Source organism: Mastigoproctus giganteus, chromosome 11 (genome assembly GCF_048544385.1).
Source record: "Mastigoproctus giganteus isolate SK-2022 chromosome 11, ASM4854438v1, whole genome shotgun sequence".
Taxonomy (NCBI): domain Eukaryota; kingdom Metazoa; phylum Arthropoda; class Arachnida; order Uropygi; family Thelyphonidae; genus Mastigoproctus; species Mastigoproctus giganteus.
Genome location: NC_143585.1, coordinates 50,591,792 through 50,606,124, shown reverse-complemented (window position 1 = coordinate 50,606,124; position 14,333 = coordinate 50,591,792). Strand labels below are relative to the sequence as shown.

At 37.4% G+C, this 14,333-nt stretch overlaps 1 protein-coding gene across 1 annotated transcript in view; it reads right to left on the bottom strand.

Moving 5' to 3' along the window:
* Positions 1-14,333, bottom strand: part of LOC150078004 (protein diaphanous-like) — a 278,573-nt gene that overhangs the window by 78,404 nt on the left and 185,836 nt on the right. Inside the window, 1 exon segment of the mRNA XM_090384426.1 lies at positions 13,425-13,517. Coding sequence (XP_090240552.1) covers positions 13,425-13,517 — 93 coding nt within the window.

Below are 14,333 nucleotides of genomic sequence, written 5' to 3'. Positions count from 1 at the left end.
ACTTCAATAATTTTAATAAATATACACTAAAAGCTCTTAAGTACTGATTTTAACTGTTTTATTTTTAATATTACATACATGTACTTGGATTTCTTTTCTTTTTTTTTTAAACTATATTTTGGTAAGAAAGCAAGCTAATGAGTTTATGTAGCACTGGCCAAATGAGAAAAAAAAAAAAAAATGATTTCACACATTATTCATTATGAGTTAGAAAGCAAAAATTCAATTTATTTTCATGAATCAATCATATAATCAAACTATCTAAAACAGAGACCAATTAAGTGTAATTCAAGTATTTAATAAAGATTATAATCATAACGAGCTCTAATGCTGTTTACAAGGCTGAGAACAAAGCCTTGTGGTAATATAGCCCAATCCTCTACAAGAGGAAATCTTAGCGTATAGAAGGTTCTAGGAGGCTGATGCATTATTTCTCCTCAAAGGATTCACAAAGGTTGTCAGATTCAGTCTGAATATGGCTGGTTACTCTATCCAAAGAACATCCTCAACTTTGAAAGAATCTGTTGACAAGACAAGCCCTATGTGGAAGAGTACTTGTTGTTGTTGATATGGGGGTTTGATGGCGCATAAGCTACTTTGGCTATAATGCACCTATTCATTTATTATAAAAAGAAATGAAAAAGTTTCATAAATTCAGAATTGATTAAAAAGTCCAGTTTGCTTTAAGAAGTTGAAAAATTCGAAAATATCTGCATCATCTCCAATGAGATTCTCTAAAGTTATTGGTCTACGAAGATTAACCAGTGATAGCAGGGTTGAAGTTCTGTCTTGTTCGTAGTAAGGGCAATCAATGAGAATGTGTTTAATACTCAGATTTATATTACAAAGTGGACACTGTGGCAGGTCGTTCCCTGTGAGTAAATAAAGGTGGGTCAGATAAGTATGTCCTATTCTTACCCTTGAAAGGACTACTTCTTCTCATCTTGATGGGCGGAAACTGGAGTGCCAAATTTTTGGATCATGTTTAAATTGAAAGAGTTTATTATTAATTTGAGAGTGCCATATTGCTGTCCATTTTGACAGGCATGCAGCCTGAATGGTTAATGCATAGTCTGAAGGCAGAACAGGGATATTAGTTAAGTCAAAGCTAGATGGATGTTTTGCAGCTTTATCAGCCAGTTCATTGCCCAAAATGCCAGAATGAGCTGGAATCCAGCAGAACGTGACCAGTTGATGGCATTCTTCAATTTGTAGTAATATGCTTTTTATTTCGTCTAGAACAGGATATACTTTATCTAAGGGGTTACATAAAGCCAAGATTGAGCTGTGGGAATCAGTGTAAATAACAGATTTTAAAGCACAGTCAGAAGAGAGATTCTGCAAAGCTAGTTTGATTGCATATAATTCAGCTGAGAAGATAGTGAATTCAGATGGCAAGGATGCTGAAATAACGGTATTTGGAAACACTGCAGCCGCTCCAACGTTTGAATTAAATTTAGAGACGTCTGTATAAATTGGAGAAAAGTCAAAGTAGCTTTGAGTGTGAGCTTCGTGAAGTTGTTTGATATTTGATGTTTGTAAAATGTTCTTTCCCCATTGAGAGAGGTAAGTGTCACAGGTCGGTATAGGAGGTGGAACCCATGGTGGTTGAGTACAAGTTGTTACCTGTTGTACAGAATGGATGGAAACATTCCAAATTTGCATCAGTTCAAGAAGGCGAAGACCAGCTGGCTTTACTATGCTTGGTTTATTTCTGAAAAGGTTTTCTAATGGTGGATTGAACAGGTATGACTGAGTCAGATGCACGGCACAGCTTTATATCTTGACAGCATACTTCAATAACAGTGTTTTCCTACATAAAGTTAGTGGGGGTTCATGGGCATCAATGTAGAGACTATGTGCTGGTGATGTTCTGAAAGCACCGAGTGAAAGTCTCAAAGCATTGTGTTGAATTGGATCAAGTCAGTGCAATGCACTCAATCTGGCATCTGATTAATGCCCGATATAGCCGAAGCAGAGATGTACGATCTGCACCCCATGTTTGGGAGGATAAAGCTCTGAGTATATTTAACTTTTTTAGACAGGAAGTAAGTACATTTTTAATGTGGTCTATAAAATTTAACTTATTATCAAGTGTTAATCCTAGAAATCTGATGCTATTAGTGACCAGGATGGAGACATTATAAATTTGGAGTTCGAGGTCCGGATGAAGTTTGCACTGTCTACAAAAATGGATAGCAACTGTTTTCTGCTGCGAAAGTTGATAGCCATTGAGGCTGGCCCACTGTTGTATTTTATTAAGTGATATCTGGAGCTGCTGTTCAATAGACCTCATGTTTTGGGAATGGCAGGAGATGGAAAGATCATCTGCATAAAGGTAGGTCTCAACTGTATTTGGAAGCTGATTGGTGATGGAATCTATTCTAAGAGCAAACAAAGTGGCACTCAGTACTGATCCCTGTGGTACTCCTTCCTGGATAAACGTTTTGGAAAGGGCATGTTGGTACTGAATTTGAAACAATCTAGTATGTAGGAAGTTCTGAACAAATATAGGAAGGCTGCCTCGCAGACCAAGAGAGTAAAGATCACTAAGTATGCCATGCCGCCATGTAGTGTCAAAAGCCTTCTCGATATCTATTGAAGCCATTACAAGATGTTCACGTTTAACAAGGGTATTTCGAATGGCGGATTCAGCCCTGACCATAAGATCTAAGCATGATCTATTTTTACGAAAGCCATACTGACTATGGCTCATTAGATGTTGTGACTCAATGATCCATACGAGTCTTCTGTGGACAATTTTTTCAAGGATTTTGCTCAGGCAGCTTGAGAGAGAGATCGGTCTATAGCTATAAGGGTTAGTTGGATCTTCCCCAGGTTTTAGGAATGCCAAAACAGTAGAGTGATGCCAAGAAGTTGGAAAAACATTTTCTAAAAATATACGATTGTAAAAAACCAGAAGCAGGCGTAAAGCTTTGTCATCGAGATGTTGAAGCATGACATAATAAATCCCATCTGGCCCGGCAGCACCATTGTGGGCTGTTCTAATGGCATGCAGAAGTTCAGAGTATTGCAGAGGTTTGTTATATGGAAGAGTACGGGTGGTTTGAAATTTTATGGCATGCTTTTCTCTAGTGTTTTTAATTCATTGGAATGATGCAGAATATGCTGATGCTGCTGATATTTCAGCAAAAGTATTGCCCAAAGCATTAGCAATATCTAAGGAACTGGATAGATCTTGCCCTTTCCAGGAGAGGATTGGAGAAGGTATAGTAGGAACCTTACCAGATAACTGTCTAATTTTTTTCCATATAGTTTTCGGATCAGTGTTTCTGTTAAAGGTCAATGCAAAACGGGTCCAGGATTCTTTCTTGGCTTGCCTTTGTACAAATCGTGCTTTTGCTCTTAGCTTCTTATAATTAATGAGATTGGTTGTGGTTGGACATCGCCGAAATAAATTCCAGGCTTTGATTTTTGCTTTCTTTGCTTTTGTGCACTCGTCATTCCACCAGTAATTATAATGCTTGCGATCAGGGGGATTTCATAATGGCATTGTGTCCTTGGCCACTTTTAGGAGATGTGATGTGATGTAATCTGTTACATTATCGATATTCTGGAGCTGGATTTTTTCCTCGTCAAGAGAGATTGATGATCGAAATTTTTCCCAGTTTACACGAACAAATTTCAATTTCCTGTGGAGCTTGTTTGAAGGAGTCTGTGATATTAAAACATTGCATATGATTGGAAGGTGGTCACTGCCCATTGGATCATTTAAAACGTACCACTCTATGGTTGGAAAGAGTATTGGAGAACAAATTGAGAGATCTATTGCTGAGGTGTGTGTCCAGTTGGGAGTTGTATGTGAGTGTGCGCACCAGTATTGAGTAAGGTAAGGTTTTGTGACTCTAGAAAACTTTCAACGAGTCGACCACGTGTGTCTAGTTTAGGATCGCCCCATAAGAGGTGGTGCCCGTTAAAATCCCCTAATATACAGATAGGTGGAAGTATCTGTATGAAGAGATCTTCAAGATCTTTTCAACAGTAAGTATGGTTTGGTGGTAGGTATATTGAGACATCTGTTATTGTAATATGGAGGGTTATATGAACAGCAACAGCTTCTATTTCAGTTTGAAGTGGAATATGTTTAGTTGCGATCTTTGAATTTATCAGGATTGCTACACCACCATGGGCAGCATTTGCTGTATTACGATCTCTTCGATAAAGACAATAGTTCTTTATTGAAGGAGAAATTTGCGAGGTTAGGTAAGTTTCCTGAAGACAAAGGGCAACTGGAGAATATCGGTTAATTAGATCACGGATATCATTTGTGTTGCAACGAAAGCCTCTGAAATTCCATTGTAAAATACAAGGCATTATTTGTGTTTAATTGATGGAGATGTATCTGACTGTTTTTTGAAGGTTACTGGCTTATGACGTTCTAATTTAGATTTATCTTTTTTGGAGAAAACTGGCCGACCTGTGTTCATTTCTTCTGCATGGATTTCTAGAAGGGGATCTTCCTGTATAGATGTGCCATCTGTGTTCATGGTTGTGTCCTGAAAATTTTTTACTACATTTGTGTTTGAACTATGGGATATGGTATCTATGACTGGAGTAGGAGATGCTCCTGGTATTGTCAGAGGAGTATTATTTGCCTGGTCAGAGATCTTGGATTGTTGCTTAGAAAGAACATTTCTAGCCCAATCAGAAATTGATTTGTTAGTGGGAACTGTTACATCAGTTTGAGTGGAGACTGTCTGATATTTTTTTTACAGCATTGGCACAGGTCATATATTTTTGGTTACAGTAGGAGCAACTAATTTTCTCGCTTCTGGGTAACTTACTTTGTTCTCAACCTTGTATTTTACTATTTTTTTCTCGGTTTTCCACTTTTCACATGTCTTGGAATACGCAGGATGGTCACCTTTGCAATTTGGGCAGGTCATTTTTGTAGCTGTACTTTGTATGTGATCTGCAGATCCACAATTTGGGCAGACAAGAACTCCTCTGCGTACAGTTTGTGAGTGGCCATACTTTTGGTATTTGTAACATCTTCAAGGGTTTGGAATGTAAGGGCGGATGTGGCAAAGTAAATAACCTGCTTTTACAGAGGAGAGTAAGTTGGGTGTATTGAAGGTGAGAATAATATTTCTTGTAGGTGTAAGTTCATTATCTTTTTTAACCATTATTCGTCTTGCTTCAATTACGTGTTGTCCCTGCAGCTCTTGGGTTATTTCTTCCTCGGTGACGTTCAATAAGTCCCAACTGGATATCACAGCCTTAGATGAATTTAGGGTTGTGTGTGGAGATATTTTAACTGGAATGCCAGCAAAGCTTGTAAGTTGTAACAGCTTCTCGGAATGTCTGTGGTTGGTGGTTTCTACTAGTCTCCTGATTGCAGTCTCTTCACCGTCTTGGGAGATCCTGCAATACCCTCCATATGTTTTTGTATGAGAAACGGAGACAATTTATTAAGGGGCTGACTAGTAAGAGAGTGGATGATTAAGAACGATGGGCAAGGTTGCTCCATCCGATCAGTCTTTTGTCTCTTTGGATTCTCGTTCTCAATATCCTGATGGTCTGTGTTTGCCATGTTTGCTCCTTTTAGCCCTTGACAAGTGGAGTTACCTGCCAAGATTTTCGGCCCCACCACGGCGAGGCAGGAGCAGTGCCACTAGGAGGCCAAGCGGTTAAAGTGTTAGTTGGTTAGTGACCTAGAAATATGGATAAAAAATAAAGGTGGTTTTTCTTTCTGTGTTCTAACTTGTGGCTTTTCAAGTGTAGAACGGTTTTAAAAAAATAAGGCTTTAGAGAAATGTACAAACTTAAAAATAACTTTAATCGCCTTCGAAGAGCACTTTATAAATCTCACAAATATCGCTTGGCCTCGAAATACGCTTGGCACCCGGGCCTAGAAGAGTACTATCATCCACAAAAATGAATTTGCAAGCTTTGGCACCTTAAACATTAATCATAAATTACAAAACATGAAAAGAAACTAAAATAAAGGAATCCATTATTTCCTGGGCATATCATAATTTAAGGACTATTCTTAATGGTTCCTCAACAGCTTCCAAAATAAAATTTTTCAATTCATCTTGTGTGGCAATATATAAAGAATAAATCATGGATTTTACCTGCTCCCTCACACAGAGTAGCCTAAGTGTGTGAAGTCAGGTGATTGTAAACTCTATACAGGGCCATTCTGACCAATCCATTAGTTATTGTACTCCATATTTAAAAAGTCAGAACCATCACAGGAGAAGTGGACTGAAGCACTGTTATACATAAACATTAATCTTTGCCAATTTTCAAGGGGTATGTCTTTTAATAGTTCCTATAATTGTTCCTCAGAAAATGTCATCCTGAAAGTCTTACTAGTAAAAAATAAGAACCAATAAGATTGTCCCCACAAACATCACATCTTAAAGGAAAAGGTATGTTGATAATGAGTATTGGCAATGTACAAAGGTTTTCTTTGGCCCAGAGTATGAGAGTTCTGAAAGTTAAGAATTATACTTCTTGCAAAACAAGAATCATCTATAACTAGAGCATGGCTGAGAAATTGAGGATGATGGCCATGCTGCAAAATGAGCCACTGACAAAAGTTCATGCATTTATTCATACTTGTGGCAACGATTCATGTACAGGCATTCACACTCCACTTTAAAATCTTGTCCTTTATCTAAACCTTGGTTTTCCAAAACAAGAATCATCTGTAACTAGAACATGGCTGAGAAATTGGGAATAATGGCCATGCTGGAAAATGAGCCACCGACAAAAGTTCATGCATTTCGTTTCACACTCCACTTTAAAATCTTGTCCTTTATATCTAAACCTTGGTTTTCCAATAAATGTGTTAAGGCTGTTCAAGAGAAGAATGCTGCATATCGCAACTGGCTTGTTTCCAATTTTTCGGTTTCATTTTCTGCCTACACCAGAGTTTGCAACAATTGTAAAGCAATTATTAATCAGTCCAAACTAGACTTTGAACAAGCTTGCCCCAACAGTAGCCGAGCATTCTCGTCTCTTTCCAAAGCTATTGGCTGAACTTTTGCCCATCTTTGCTCCCACCTCTGTACGTTTTCTGACAGAATCTCAGTTATTGGATGATTCAACCACTATTCATCTCAGTTGCCCAAATTGTTTGCTGCATGATTTGTTGTATGATTCCCTTCACTTCAAAGGTGGTACTTCTGCATATGTCCATTCTGATATTCCCTGTCAGAGACTTGGTAATTTGAAATCTCCTCTTTTTGATCTTCTCTGGCTTAAAATCTCTCTACCTCACTGTCAAATTCATCTGCTCTCTACTGTTCTCCCAACCCCACTAATGACTTGGAACTCTTTGACTTCCTCTCGTTGCAACTTGACTTTCTCCAGTTGAACTTTACTAACAGTGAGGTAATTTTATTTGGTGATTTTAATGTCCACAACTCCAGCTGGCTTCCATTTTCAAGTCACACTGACCCAGCTGGTCATGATGCTGAGGCTTTTTCAATTATTAATGACCTCACACAGATTGTCATTTTACCTACCAGAATACCGGATAATCCTAACCATACAGCCAACACCCTTGATCTTTTTCTCACAAACAATTCTTCTAATTACATGGTCGAGGTGGGTGGTCCTTTAGGCACCTCAGATCACAACTTGGTGAATGTCTCTTCTCCAATGGAGCCTTTATCTCACGGATATTCCCAACCTCATGTTGTTTGGCATTACAAGAATGCAAAATGGGATAACCTGCAAGATTTTTTTTCTTTTCCTTGGTCAGATTACTGTTTCAAAACTCCTGATGTCAATGTTTGCTCAGATCGTGTCAGTGAAATTATTCTTGTAGGAATGGAATCCTTTATTCCACACTCCATCTTAAAATCTCGTCCTTTATCTAAATTTTGGTTTTCCAATAAATGTGTTAAGGCTATTAAAGAAAAGAATGTTGCATGTCATAATTGGCTTGTTTCCAATTTTTCAGTTTCATTTTCTGCCTACACCAGAGCTTGCAACAATTTTAAAGCAATTATTAATCAGTCCAAACTAGATTTTGAAAAGGCTAAGAATAGGAAACATGCTTCTTTCCCCAATGGTAGCCGAGCATTCTGGTCTCTTGCCAAAGCTATTGGCTGAGCTTTTGCCCGTCTCTGCTCCCATTTCTGTCAAAACCAAATGGGTCTATTGTCACTTCAGTCAAGGATAAAACTGACCTACTAGCATCCCATTTTTCTTCGAACTCATGTATTAGTGATCTTGGTAAAACACCTCCCACCATTCCCAGTATGCTTCATTCAATGCCCCCTATGGTCTTCCGTCAGAAGGACTTTGACAAATCTATGCTAATAAAGCTCCAGGTCCTGATGGCATTTCTCCACTTGTTCTCAAAACTTGCGCTCCTGAACTTACTCCTGTTCTCTGGCACCTTTTTTTCACTTTCTTATTCCATTGGTGTTTTTAATTCTGCTTGGAAATTTGCTCATATCCAGCCAGTTCCAAAAACAGGTGACAAATCCCTCCCATCAAATTATTGTTCTATTGCAATTATAGGTAACCCTCATATAACATGGTAGTTAGGTTCAGATAAAATGTTGTGTTGTGTGAAACCGTGTTATAGGAAACTAAGAAAAAGTACAAAAAGGGAGGTTATATTCCAAAAGTACACTATTTCGTTAACAAAACTAAAAAAAAAACACCATTCTAGATTTCGTTTAGCTTCTACTCTCTTCAAAAAATAAGTAACCTGAGTTTGTTTGCTTTTCTTGATAAATCTATGTGAATTTCATTGTATGGAACTAAGCATTTTTGAAGCTCCCTTTTGAACTTTGGGCTTTTTCATTCAAGAACCTGCATTCAAAAAATAAGATTCTAATTGCTCGGCTAACTTTATGCCTTCCCATATGTTTTTTTGGTGTAAAATTTGGAAGTTTAGAATTTTCGTTTGTGCTATCATCCTCTGAATTGATTTGGTTTTACATTCTATGCCATTTCCACCAAATCCACTTCACCAGCCTCTTTTTCTACCAATAATTCTTGAACGTCTTCACTAATCATACCTTATTTATATTTTTTTTGGGCATCAGCAACTAAGACCATGTTACTCTGTGTATATTTTTTTATGAATTGAGTGTATTCTGTAGTCTATTTTCTGTTTTGCTGGACGAAAAACTCGAGATTCCGGGAGGGGAAATCCATGCTACCCTCGCCTGAACCAGACTAACTCAATCATGTTGTGAAAAAGACTCATAAAAATTCCTCCCATCATCGACGGGATTCGAAGTAGGTCTTTTCCACCCAGAGGGGGTAGAAGGGCAATTCTATCAACTGTGCTACCCATGGGGGGAGGGAGGGAGGTTTCAGTAGTCATATCATCAAAAATTTTCCCCCCTACAGACATAGCAAGTTCCACTATCATACTGATTCCGTTTTCTGCCAGTTCGACTATATTTCCTGAAAGACTCTGGCCATACATTTTTCCACACCCATTTAAAGTTGAAGTTACTTCTTTCAGCGATAAAGCTATGATTTTGATACAGCCCACAATTGAGAAATCTTTCCATGCCTCCATTACTTCAGTAGATTCGGAATAAATTTTTTTCCAAAATCCATTGTAACGATTTTCTGATGTAATGAGTTTTAAAGGTCTGATGTAATGAGTTTTAAATGTAATGAGATATAATGTCTTGATCTAATGGCTGAATGAAAGAAGTTGTATTAACCTAGTACAACTGTGGTGGTAGGAACATAACTTCAACATTTGGATGACTTATATCTTTTGGACGGCCTGGTGTGCTATCCAATAATAAAAAACTTTGAAATCTAGATTTTTCTACTAGTTCAAGAAAGAGCAAAACCATGTTATTTAAGTATCGTGTTGTGCAAGGATTGCCAATTTATTGTGTTGAGGAAAACTGTGTTGTAGAAGTACCATGTTATATGGTGGATGCCTGTACTTCTACTCTTTCTAAAATATTGGAGAAATCAATTAACCGCCAACTCTTAAACTATCTAAAAACTTTCTGTCTGATCAACGATCGCCAGTATGGATTCTGCCAGTTTCGATCCACAGGTGATATTCTGGCTTATGTTACCCATTTATGGACGAATTCAATGGAAAAGTTCGGTAAAACACAAGCAGTTGCTCTTGACATCTCAAAGGCTTTCGATCGTACTTGGCATAAAGGTCTTCCAAACAAGCTTCCATCTTATAGTTTGCAAACTGTTTTTTGTAATTGGTTATCCAGTTTTTTCTCTGACTGCTCACTGAGGGTGATGGTAGCTGGCTCTCTATCTTTTAATTTCTCCACTAATGCCAGTGTCCCCCAAGGTTCAGTTCTTTTCCCCTTGTATATTAATGACCTTCTTCCATTGACTGGAAATTCTATCCATAGTTTTGCTGATGATAGCACACTGCATTCCACTTTCCAGTTTGAGAAACCTCACCCTGCTCAATCAGCTTCAACTTCTCGAATATCTGCTACCAATTCCTTAAATGCTGATCTCCATGTAATTCTCCAGTGGGGCAAAGACAACTTAGTTGATTTCAATCCTAAAACTCAGTCCTGTCTTATACATTGTAAAAAGGATTCTTCTGCTCCTATGCTTATCGTTGGTGACACTCTGATTCCTGGGCAAGATGATATATCTCTTTTGGGGATTACCCTGACTTCTAATCTCTCTCTCTTGGCACAAGCACATTACAAATATTGCTTCCTCTGCATCTAAAAAAACTTGGTTTTCTCTTTCGCTCTTAAATGTTACTTTTCTTCTAAATGGCTGTTCAACTCTGTATAAATCTGCTCTACCATGGAATACTGTTCTCACATCTGGGGCAGTGCCCACAAAACCTCTCTCAGGCTTCTAGATTCCATTCAGAAGAGGGCAGTTAGGTTAATTAATGACTCATCTCTAAGAGACTCTCTCCACTCTGTCTCATAGATGTTCTGTTTCTGCCGCATGCCTTTTCTACAGATACTTCCATGGGCACTGTTGTTCTGAATTGGATTCTATAATTTTTGCTCTCTCTTTTCAAAACAATCCGAAGACATGCTGCCACCAGCCAACATTCATTTAATGTCCAACTTCAAACTTACAGAACAAACTTTTTATCTTCCTCATTTATTCATTCAAATGCAGTTTTCTGGAACAACCTTCCTTTATACGTATTTCCTGAAAATTAGTCTACAGAAGTTCAAGTCTAATGTCAACAAATATCTTCTTTTGTCTTCTCAACCTCTAACCCATGCATGGTACTATAGGTTCTAATACCTCTCATAAAAAAAAAAAAAAAAAAAAAAAAAAACCTACATAACACTAAAAACAAAACCACAAAACAGAAAGCATATCACATACTCAGCATACTCTGCACTTTAATGATGAATAAAGCCACCTAACAGTGCACTGAAGTACTTTTATCACTTTTGTAAGCATATCAATTTATAAATTGATAAATTTATAAGCATATAAATTAAAAGCAAACGACGAAACCTTCAATGACAAGCGCATAACACATACTGAACAAGGATTAGTGAGAAACATGCATGCTCGCGATTTTGTCACCCCTCTCCCCCCCACCCACTGAGCGCTGTTTTGACCAGGAAAGATAATTTTAGCCACGCCCATGTTTTTTTATGGCGGAAAATGTTCACGACACTTTAAAATTCACATTTTTTTAGGTTTCATTTTATATTAAATCAGCAACCGCAAATACAGATACCACGAATATCGGGGGTTACTATATAAAGAAAAGATTTGTTAATAGTTAAGGCAAATCTAAGTAATATTTGACAGGTGCTCTCGAAATATTGCAAAATGAGCATTTGCAACCTTTATACAACAATTTTGGTAAACGCAACAATTATGGCTGAAATGTTACCAGAAGCACTCAGTTTGCTTCAGTTTATCATTTTAAATGGAAACAAAATTAAAAGTTCATCAGGTGTAAACTAATAGTTGGTTGAACAACCTCTGGCCCTGATGACAGCAGCACACACCGTCAAGACATTGACAAGATCAATTTCTGAAGATAATCAACTGATAGTTCGTGGTCCCAAACACGAATTATGAAGTTCACAAAAGTCTTTGCTTTCTTTCTGGCAACTGCAGATTCCACACAATGCCAACAGTTCTCTATAGGATTAAGGTCTAGCCAGGCTGCTTCCTGGCCAGCTAAGAGTTTTAATGGACCATTCTTCCAACCATTTTTTCACCACCTGTAACAAAAGTAAACACATTACTGTTGACCATCTAAGGCAGAAATGAAGCTAAATTAACTACAAAAGTGCCCACTTACACTTTTCTGCCCGATGACAAGGAGCAGAGTTGTCCTGAAAGATGTAGTTACTTGGCAAGTTGAAATGGTCTCTAATGGTTGGCAGCAATTTGCCTTCCAATATAGCCAGGTATCCACTGGCATTTATGGAATCTTTTTATAAACTGCAGGTGACCTATTCCACCATATGAAATGCACCCCCATATCATTCGGCTGGTAGAGAATTTCACTGTAGACACCAGTCAGGATGGTATTCTTCACCACATCTATGGCAAATTATTTGTCTCCCATCAGAGTCATATAAGGTTGAATTTCTTCTCATCTGAGAAAATAACTGACTTCCACTGCGTGGGGGGTCCATTTGACATGCTCCCTACACCAAATTAATTTTCATTTTTTGTGTGACGCCTGGCTACAAGTCCATTTCTGAAGGTGTCTTCTTACTGTTACTGCACTTGCTACCACTCCTGTATGCTCAGACGAAGAAGTTTTACTGTTTTTAAGGCATAAGCACTACAAAATGCGGTCCTGTTTTGACGTAGAGACTAGTTTGCATCCAGTTCCTTTTTTTCTATCAGCAGAATCAGTATTCTTGAGTTTGGAAAGAAATCTACTCACTGTCGACTGATTACAAGACACTCTATAAGCAATATAATGGGAAGAACATCATTCCTCATGTAAAGCAACAATACGCTCTTTCTCCGTGGCATCAACTGCACGTAACTCACCATCCTGACACAAGAAAGGAATGACTGAAACTCTTTCAGAGTGTGCTTATATAGCTGAAAGTAACAGCTGATGCAATATTACGTCATCAACTATGCGTGTCAATCTTATCTGATACAATACTTACATTATTCGGACAATTAAAATTTTAATGGGTGATGCACTTTCTTTGAACACCAGTGTATGTTGGGGTAAAATTACACTGATGTATCAAAGAACCAGTTACATATTTATTTTAGTAGTAAACCAAATAGTGTTCTTTACGGTTCATTTTGAGGTTCACTAAAAGAATACTGTTTACTCGGGGATAAGTCACTCTGCTTTCTGAAGTAATATTTTACTATGGTTCTGTATTAAAAATTCAAAACACTCTAAAAAATAAGGTTAAAATGACCCTCAAATAAGTTGGCAATAATTTCTTTTACATGATTTTGCATGAAAACCAACAGTTTTCAGCATTCTGAATACTCACTTAAATTTTGAGCTGATTTGGCATCTAAAACCTTAAGTTCTTTTACTTTTTTGGATGTTTTCTTTTCTTCTACTTTTTCTTTTTGTTTTTTCACTGCAATAAAATGGAGAGTATTAACCAGCATCTTTAATCCATTTTAATTTCTATATTTTTGCTAAAAACATAAGAAATATTTTTAAGTTAACCAACAAAAAAATAAAATAAAAACAAATATATAAAAGAATTGTCCAGTTCTATTATCTATTCTTCTATTGTTATTATCCAGTGCTATAGTGAATGCAAGAGATTAGGCTTGGCTTGCAACACATAAATAGACATCTGTTGATGTTTATTTATGTCGGAGACAGTGCAGACAATTGACAATCATATCCACATTCCAAAGGACTCAGACTCTAGAGGACTCATGTAGGTATGATTTCAAGTTTAAAAAACCAACTTATAAAGGTCATTTGTGCTATTTATTTGAGTTTGTCCAAATTTAATCCTTATCCATGAAGACAAGTAATTTTATCAGAAATATGTCAGGAAATCCTCCCTACTGAACTCACTTTTTTTTTTCTCAGTGTTTTCTATTTAACATGTCTCTAAAGTCTCAAGTTTTTACATCTTGAAATTCTCTGGCAAACCCAATAATCCCTCCTCAGTGTTCTTTACACACTTTTTTTTTTTTATCTTAATTAAATCAGCTTCCCCACACGTGGTGAACCACGTGTGGGGAAGACCTGTCTCCACAACAGAGGAGAAGTGGAGAGGGTAAGGGCACTGATTGTGGTTGACAGATGCCTGATCATGAAATTGATGGCAGGTGAGCTGAACATGAGTTGCCAGGCCACAAACAATATTTTAAGAGTTTGGGCATGTACAAAATTAATGTAAAAATGGTGCCAGAAAATCTCACTGAAGAACAAG